We start from the raw sequence: 10021 nt of genomic DNA on the forward strand, positions 1-10021 counted from the left end.
ATCTAGGCTTGGGCGGTATACCGTATATACAGGAATATTTGAAAAAAGCCACGGGATGGATTTAATACCGTCAATACTATTGAAACTATTTATTTTAAGTTTTTAAATAAATGTGAATATTTGTAGCTACTTTTTTAGTAAATAGCTGCGTCAACTTGTGCAATACTTTAGGAGATAAAGAACAACGCATTCTTAATTTTACCGGTCACATTCCTATGATGTTTACGGTAGTACCCAGTCACGTGTCACATGGTGTTTGTTTACCAACACACAACGATGAGAAACTGGAGACTTGTGAATCACTCACTGTTGTGCAGCATACACCATGTGATCTAATTACAGAATGGAATTCACAACTAAATGTTTGCCAGCTAGATATCTTTTAATAACTATTAACTTTTTCACCATGAATTCCAAATATCTCTAACAGTCAGCATGAGTTTTTTTATGCGCGTGGTGTGAACAATGTGTGATTGTTACGCAACAGGAAAGTTAACCCTAGTTAACACTGTTTGAACTTGTCAATTTCAAATGATATTCTAACAGTTTGAATTCTGCCTCATTAATTCAGATAAGAATTAGCCCAATTCACTTTTGCAGACAATTTACGTTTGAGGCTTTACTGAGCCAGACAAACTTCTCTCTTCGACGAGAGCCCAAGCACTTCGCCAGTGTTTCCCCAGATCAAGTATGCAGACATTTGTGCAACTCTAGTCAGAACAGGCCTTTCATAAACTTTTTCCCCCTGGCACATTTTCTGGCTGGCACCCGCATTGCCTTCATTGTTGTTTTCCTTACAAATAATAACTCTGAACATGTTTGCGTTCCTATCAAAGTGAGTGCCTTATTTTCTGCATATCGTGTTGTCGTTTCTACTGTTGCATTCGGAAAGTATTCAGACCCCTTAGCTTTTTCCACATTTTGTTATGTTAGTCTTATTCTAAAATTGATTAAATTGTTTTCCCCCCTCATCAATCTAAACAAAATAACAAAGCAAAAAGATGTTCATACATTTTTGCAAATGTATTAAAAATAACAAACTGAACTCTCACATTTACATAAGTATTCAGACCCTTTACTCAGTACTTTGTTGAAGCACCTTTGGCAGTGATTACAGCTTCGAGTCTTCTTGGGTATGACGCTACAAGCTTGGCACACCTGTATTTGGGGAGTTTCTCCCATTCTTCTCTGCAGATCCTCTCAAGCTCTGTCAGGTTGGATGGGGAGCGTAGCTGCACAGCTATTTTTAGGTCTCTCCAGAGATGTTCGATCAGGTTAAAGTCCGGGCTCTGGCTGGGCCACTCAAGGACATTCAAAGACTTGTCCTGAAGCCACTCCTGCATGGTATTGGCTGTGTGCTTAGGGTCGTTGTCCTGATGGAAAGTGAACCTTCGCCCCAGTCTGAGGTCCTGAGCGCTCTGGAGCAGGTTTTCATCAAGGATCTCTGTACTTTGCTCCATCCATCTTTCCCTCAAACCTGACTAGTCTCCCAGTCCCTGTCACTGAAAAACATTCCCACAGCATGATGCTGCCACCACCATGCTTCACCTTAGGAATGGTGCCAGGTTTCCTCCAGATGTGACGCTTGGCATTCAGGCCAAAGAGTTCAATCTTGTTTTCATCAGACCAGAGAATCTTGTTTCTCATGGTCTGAGAGTCCTTTAGGTGTCTTTTGGCAAACTCCTAGCATGTTGTTAAGTGCCTTTTACTGAGGAGTGGCTTCTGTCTGGCCACTCCACCATAAAGGCCTGATTGGTGGAGTGATGCAGAGATGGTTGTCCTTCTGGAAGGTTCTCCCATCTCCACAGAGGACTTCTGGAGCTCTGTCAGAGTGACCATCGGGTTCTTGGTCACCTCCCTGACCAAGGCCCTTCTCCCCCGATTGCTCAGTTTGGCCTAGCTCTAGGAAGAGTCTTGGTGCTTCCAAACTTCTTCCATTTAAGAATGATGGAGGCCACTGTGCTCTTGGGGACCTTCAATGCTGCAGATGTTTTTTGGTACTCTTCCCCAGATCTATGCCTCGACACAATCCTGTCTTGGACAATTCCTTTGACCTCATGGCTTGGTTTTTGATCTGACATGCACTGTCAACTGTGGGACCTTATATAGACAGTTATGTGCCTTTCCAAATCATGTCCAATCAATTGAATTTACTCCAATCAAGTTTTAGAAACATCTCAAGGATGATGAATGGATACAGCATGCACCCGAGCTCAATTTTATTCAAATTGAGCTATGTAATCAAGTTTTAAAGTTCTGGTGACAAATCATGCATTCCGATTCTTGCATAGATTGTAATGGACACATGATGTGTGTAAAATACTTTTTTGAAGGTTGTACTGATTATGATGAGTTAATGCTAAGCTATTTGCCAGCTATGTGTGGCGCCATGTTTGTTGACATCATACAATGCATTCTGGTTGTCACGTAAGCGTCTATCAGACTAAAGATGTTATAACAAAACAAGGTCCCGTGTGGCTCAGTTGGTAGAGCATGGTGTTTGCAACACCAGGGTTGTGAGTTCGATTCCCACGGGGGGGAAAAACTGTATGAAATGTATGCATTCAGTACTGTAAGTCGCTCTGGATAAGAGCGTCTGCTAAATGACTAAAATGTAAGGTGAAGGATGGTTCATTCTACTGACTTATGGTGCTCTCAAGACTACGAGGTCAAATCATGACACCGGAGCACTAGAAAGATTCTTGAGTTAAAATTCTGAGTTGGATGACCGTTCAAAATGATTTTTGCCAGTCGGAGCTAGTCCCCCCCAGAGTTCCCAGTTGTCTTGAACAGACTGAAGTCAGAGATTTCCGAGTTCCCAGTTGTTTTGAACGTGGCATCAGATTGTAACTATGGTACCTGATGGTTGCCAGCTCAGATACCTCTTTCCAGGGCTTATATTTAGCTGAGAAACTTCTCCTGTATTTGCCCCCCATTTATAGATAAATCCCCAATCATAGTAATATTTTCTGCATCATATCCCCCCATGATACCTTCCCCCATTTCTACCCCCCCATTCGACTTACAAATCACAATACCTATGAAGGGATGCATAAGTATAACTTATAACCACCCTTGACACAAAGGGTTGTTTTTGTGAGGGTGGTGATTCTATATAGTTCTCACCTCTTCCAGGGTAAGATGCTGAGAGGCTGAGCCTTTGAGAGAAGCTACAATGGCCGGGGTGAATCTGTGACTCATACACACAAACACTGAGCAAGCTAGTGCACACACACACACACACACACACACACACACACACACGCAGGTCAACAGCTCTCAGAGGTAAGTAAATGTAATCAAATCAGCTTAACTACAGTGAGTATGATGCTTTGCCTCTTAATTTAGATCTACTTTAGACATGAAAGCATACAATTTGTGTGCCTTGAGTAGTTTAGGATCAAAGTACATAGCTTGTTTGCTTTTGTAAACATCTAGAAAATGGCTCTGAAATTACACTATTGTTAGTGCATTTTATCAACGTCATGGCTTGACAAGTGTCAAGTGGATAGTGCTTTAGACTGCCATAAGTAGGAATTGGAATGACCTACCATGTTATTAGGTTAATTACACAAACCATATGGTATTAAGTGTTAGTGTTGCCATCTCTAATTGTAGAAACTTGCCAATGTCATTTTGCCAATCACAACAGAAATGATTTATATCATCAAGTCAAAAATAAAAGTCATTATCCAATCCACAGCCATACAAGAAAAATAAGTCCAATACCAGAAATCTTTTCTTTCAAGCGTGTCAAGATATCTCAGGGAAACATTTATTCATATCACAACCGATATTGCCACTAGCCAGTGCTTTATGGCTTTTTTGCTACAACCCCCTCCCCCCACCCCCGTGAAGATGGATGGTATCAATCATGAGTGACCCACACCTTTGGCAAATTTCATTTGATGCCCGGCGCTAGGTTTCTATGATGCACAAGTCCAGATGGGAAAGAGGGAGAAAAAACAAGAACTTGTGATTGAGTCAAGTCCCATTCCTCTATTACTTATTTGGAGTCCAGGCGAGGTATCAGCTATGAGTCAGGCAACTAGGATTGCAAGTGCAACATGGCAACAACACTTAATATGGCAGAAGAAAATGAAAATCTTCTAGAGCAAACATATGACATTGTTCACCCACCAAATCTATGTCTCTGTGTCAGCAGATGCCGCTGCATTGTTAGAACGTTGGCAGGGTTTCTAGACATATGCAAGATACAAACAAAAGCATGTCCAAAACCGTACCTGCGCTGTCTGGCTGGAATTAACTGCACCAGTGCACAACTGCTGCTCCACATTATCAACGTCAAAGATACAACCTCACAAATGAACCCTTTCAATTCCAGTTAGTCAAGATGGTAACACATCCACTTGGAAGAAAATTCAAATGCATTTACCAATTCTACAGCACAGAACAATCCAGGTCTTTTCATGCTCTCATTGGTTTTTGTCGAGCAAGTATTAATCAATTCCCAGCCTTTTATTCCAGCTGGCATTACCAGCTGAGATAGACGGTGACTGTCAATCACTTAATCTTCTAACTACCTTCGATGTGATTGATCCATTTGTCTAATTTGTACGCGGATGTGCAGGATTGAGGAAGCACCTATACAACATGTCTCAGATCATATGTGTACCCCAGTCTTGACCTTATTGTCAGAAAGTCTAGCAAGTCACCCAGATATCTTCTAAACCCATAAGTATTTGCAGCATTGTAGTTAGGCTTAAAAGACTAATGATCCAATGAATTTATAAAGAAGCAAGTCATGACTGGTCATAACCAGTGATGTAAAAAATAAAATGGGCAAACGCTGATCGCGGTGAAAAAATGCTCACTAAGATGAATGCACTAACTGTAAGTCTCTCTGAATAAGAGTGTGTGAAAATGAATAAAATGGCAAACATAATATCAGACAATCAACATGTTTTTCATGTAACATGTAGTTGCCATAAAAGCAAGAACTAGTCTATAGTGCTTCAGTAATTAAATATCATGTCCCCTTTGTCTGCCAGCGAAACTGGGAAAATGGGAAACAACAGGTTAAATGTAGTCTGCAATTAAAGCACTATCAAATGATTGTTCCTTTCATGGCTGGTGATAGATCTGCAGAAAGTACCCAACAGTGAGAAACTGTAATTTACAGCCTATCAATACATCTCATCAGCAGGATCTCACTCTCCTCAGGTGGAAAAGAACAAGGACCAGACAAAGAAATCTGGCTGTCTTCTGAGACACAAAGGCTTTGATGACTGCTTCTACACCATTTTAGGTGGTGTAGGGACATCGTGTCATCGTCAGTTATGTGACTGTGAGACACATGGTTCTGTTGTGCTGGGTTCTGGGGGACGTTATCGTGGTACAGTTAAATTATCTGACTTCAATCCATGCTGTCCAGCATGGGGTGTGATCTTCCTCTATCCCTCAGCCCCGGTTTAATTCAATTGAAGGCCAATTATTGACTGTTCTGACTGAGGCTTTGAAATCCCCTTCCATTTTATTCACAAAGAGAGAATCTTCAGGTGTGGACTTTGTCTTGCCCACACTGCATCTGAATGAATGTACATAATATTGTTTACTTTCTTGTCACTGTCAGAGAGAGTCATTTGATATCTTTGGTAATTCTACTATAAGCCACATCGGTTTTTCTTCAAACAGTGCTGTTAAATCTTTCTCTCTGGGAGCTTAAAGACATTTTTATAGATGTTGATGTTATTGGTCTGATCAAACAAAATGTGTGATGTGATTTGCCACAGACCCAGAACTGTAACAAAAACCCCTAAAAGCCCTCACAGGATGTGTTCCACACTCCAACTATCTGACCATTCTAAAAACATCTGTGGGACATTCATTCATACTAATAACCAATGAGGTTATTAGTATGGCACTGAAATAACTGTAAGGGCTGGAATGCAAGTTGAAAACGTACATAAGACTGAGCATTACCAGTGATGACATGGTCTTCACTGCACAAACATGCCCGTCCTGCAACAATGGGAAGTGGTGGAAAACCGAGCCATACAAAACAAATCAAGAGAGTCCGATACAATGGAAGTCAATGCTTCCCATGTGGTTCCAGGTTAAATGAGGCAAATTAAAACTGTCACATGGTTCCGTATGGGATTACTGGGTTATGTACATTTTGTTAGGGTGCAAATGCTTCAGTAACTTTACTGAGGCATGTGCTTTAAAAAGAGTAGCAACTTCTCTATGCTCTGATTCAAGCAAGGCCAGTAAATTTGCAATCCAATGAAAGCCTCTAACTTTTTGCTCAACTGCTGAAAAAATCATTTAATTGTCAGCTGTTATGGAGCTGCTCTGTGGTGAGGGATTTTTTGCACTCAGATCTCTTAAGTGTTTAGTCACTGTGCTTATATTCAGGCTGCAGAACTAAAGAACATGTTCGACTATATAGCAGACTAGCAGTACTCTCATGGGTATTCTAAAGCATCTATAAAAATCAGGCAAAGATCACAGCCAACCTGTACCACCGAAGCTGCTTTTTCCCGTTGCTCCGAGATATTGGTAGATCGATACAGTAGCAAGATATGAAAGTAAAACTGGATGCAAATGTTGTCAGGATAATCCAACTAATATGGATGAACAACTGCAGTATGATGATAGTCACAGTGCTAAGAGTGTCTTACTGAAATAGGGATTAACCCATTGATATGCTGTATCAGACTGTCTGTACATCCTGTGCTGTAGAGTGAAAAACATACCATTGTGAAATATGTGACTCACTTGTAGTAATTAGCACCGACAGACGCTGAACCAACAAAAGGACATAAGAGGGGAACTTACTTTGAGTATTCTTCATTGTCCCTGTCGCATCTTGCGTCCTTATGCTTTTCCCAGTCCTTCCCATGCTTGCAGGTGGTCAAAAGAATGATATCTTCCCCATTGTGAATGTGATACAAAGCATTCCTGGTTTCTGAACCAATACCCGTCAGATATCTCTTCCCTTTGAAAACCAGTAAATATTTCCTTGATGGAGGGACATTGTTGAGTGTCAAATAACCCTTGTCCCCTCCTTTTTGAGAATGGTCTTTTGAAAACAAAGGAATGGACACATCAAAGTGTGGCCTAAAGTTATCCATATCAATGCTGGCTTTGGCTAAAATGGCCTGGCCAATATCAAAGCCCAGTTCCTCTGTGTAAGCTGGCCAGGTGCCAGAGTAAAGGTTGAATATGAGGTGATTCCTTCCGTCGTTCCATGTAGGGAGGCTCTGTATTCTAGCCTTGACATTGTGAATGTACTGGTTTGACAGCTGGTCCCGGTCCAGAGTGTCAATGCCCAGCACAAACAGACAGGCCTCGTTGACGTCTGTGGTGTGGAAGCGGGAATCCTCGACAGCTGTCAGGATCTTCTGGTAGCTCTCAGACACCGTCTCCCCTTTCAGCAGGGGGTAGACGTACACCTTGAACCCCCTCTGGCAGCGGCTGAAGTCGAAACATGTGTCCATGCGGCACCTCCTGCTCTTGTAGATGTTGTTACGGACCTCCCGTCTCTCCCTGGGAGAGGTGTGCTGGTGGTGGAGGAGAGGGCTGTCCTCCTCCTGCTCTCCGTCCTCCAGGTAGGTGTTGAGCGGGTGGGTCCACTCAGGCCAACGCTGTCTGGGCAGGCCGGGGCTCTGGGCGACTCTGTAGAGTTGCTGGTGGTGGTTTTGGTGATGGAACTCCCCAATCTGCAGTCCCCACAAGTAGGCAACCAGAAGAAGACAGGCCCCTAGAGACACGAGCAGGTACCTCTTCTTGGCCTGCATGTGGACAGTAGGGCTGAAGGTGATGGGAACCAAGGCAGGAGAAGGAGCAGGGAGAACGTGGGGGTCCACACTCAACCCACGGGGATTACTCTTATCCACAGGTAAGCATGCTGCTGGTCTGAGTCACTGTGTGCACAGGATAGAACAGAGTGCCTGATAATCACACTACAGCTGGACATTATACATGCAGAGACAAGAGATGCATTGGTATCACTGACAGTGTTTGCTGCATGTTTTGAAACCAATCAATATTCATCTTTCTGATTAGAATCAATTGCTCAACACCAAAGTAATCTCCTTCAGACAATTTCCCACCCATCCACAAAAGTAATAATGAATTAATATAGATCACTCGTCACCAATTCCATTCAATCACCAATCCCATTGAAGAAAAACCAAACGTTTATTGAATGAAGTCATGTATCTGGGAAAACATGTGTCCTACCTTTTTGTAATGAACACCTGTGGTAGACTACTTTCTGTTTCTGAAACTTCCAGCGTTGATTGATTCCCTCTCACCAGGATGAACAGTTGATAAACACGACGTAAATACAGCATCCTAAATTATCCGAATAGCTTTTGGGACACTTAATTAACAAAAAATTATGTATTTTTGTGAGGATAATAGTCAACGAAATTGGAGATGCATTGGAAGCCATCCGAAGCAAAGTAACCTTTTTCCTTACCTAGAATGTGGTTGCCTACGTTTACGTCAACATATCCCAGAGAACTCATGCAAAAATACTGTTCTTTCATTCTCAAGGGCCCCTGCCTTGCACTTCTTGAAGAACATGTCATCACTTGCGATAGAGGTCATTTTCCCATATGGGAGGCCCCGCTAAAACTTTTTTTTTAAATTGTTATTATTCTTAGTGTAGTCTTATTTCCATAAGGGACCCCCCCACCCCCATAAGACTTACTTATATAGGCCTACCTATATTTTCTGTATTCATGCAATTCTATAGTGGTGTTTACAACGATTTGCTCAGGCTGTCATCTTTGAGTGTGTCGGAATCCTGCATAAAAGTTTCCATGGAGAACACTTTATAGTTTCCAAAGTTCGCTCTCAACGGGTGAATCCGAATGAGTGAATCTAGACCTGTCTCTCCATACTTCCCCGGCGCTCGTACAGACTGGCTATGTCAATTCCAATCGTTACGATTGTGGAACCTACAATGCATTGGCATATTCTTCGTCTGATGACAGTCCATGATTGTCTACCCAGCTCCGTCCGTTCAACAAGGCGCACATGCATACCGTGCACGAATCACTGCTGAGATTTAATTCAGGGTTATTTTCTCAATCTCTATAAATTCGTGTAAATCATGCGTGACAGTTGAATACATCCACCTGATCGTAATTGTATGCATCCCATGTACATCCACTTGCTCCCAATTACATAGCAGATAAATGATACACAGTCCGTAAAGTTAAGTGTCTGTGTCACCTAAACGACACGCGCCTCAACAGTCTGGAGCCCAGCACAGCATCTTCCAACGACCAAGCGTCAAATTTACACCAAAGTGATACGGTGCATCAAGCTTCAATCTCTGTCTTTCATTCACCGGGCTGTGATTGAATCACTACGAATGCAACCACAGTTCGCAGATAGGGGGTAATTCAAAATGTTCCACGGGTCCTGTGGAGTTTACGAATCCTCCTGCATCCCTCTCCACTCCCATTCAGAGCAGAGGACCATGCAATGAACCTCCCACAACGAGAGGCTGCGCCTCCGACCGCGGTTATTGGTAGAGGATGCGCTGTGAGCAATGGAAATGGATGAGGGAAGCGTCGATCATTTCAAGAGGCGTTGGCAGAAACTGCAGCTGTTCGATGAGAAAGCATGCGAGACGAAGTTCGGTGGTATGGTAGCCTGCCTAATCATGACGTGCCCACTACCCAGAGCTCTTTTTTTGTATCAGTCGCCCATATTCACTCTTTAGGGGTGTGCTTGAAATATAGATTGCACATAGTCTGCGCTTACTTTTTTCATCTCAACGTGTACTGTAGGCTATTGTGAAGTTGACAAAATATTCCACTATGCATTCTTGTCTTGAATACAGAGCTTAAACGCAGAAATAGATGATGAGTAAATGATTCAATACTGCGCTGATTCATGATGATGATGATGAAGAAGTGTGATGATAATGTAATAACTTGGTAATATGGTCCTGTATGTACGTCATCACTGTAGCGGACTATAACTTTAGCAACACTCCCTTGTATAATTAATGGCAAGTCTGTTATATGGTATTTCT

At 42.4% G+C, this 10021-nt stretch overlaps 1 protein-coding gene across 1 annotated transcript in view; it reads right to left on the bottom strand.

Moving 5' to 3' along the window:
* LOC106571404 (exostosin-1) overlaps positions 1 to 9571 on the bottom strand; it is a 299296-nt gene extending 289725 nt beyond the window's left edge. The window contains exons 1-2 of the mRNA XM_014144454.3: positions 8209 to 9571; positions 6802 to 7889 (exon numbers count right to left, since the gene is read on the bottom strand). Of these exons, the coding sequence (XP_013999929.1) occupies positions 6802 to 7763 (962 nt within the window). The 5' untranslated portion in view covers positions 7764 to 7889; positions 8209 to 9571. The remainder of the gene's footprint in view (positions 1 to 6801; positions 7890 to 8208) is intronic.
* Between the last annotated feature and the right edge of the window lie 450 nt (positions 9572 to 10021).

The sequence above is a fragment of the Salmo salar genome, chromosome 15, assembly GCF_965601325.2.
Source record: "Salmo salar chromosome 15, fSalSal1, whole genome shotgun sequence".
In the NCBI taxonomy this organism is placed as follows: domain Eukaryota; kingdom Metazoa; phylum Chordata; class Actinopteri; order Salmoniformes; family Salmonidae; genus Salmo; species Salmo salar.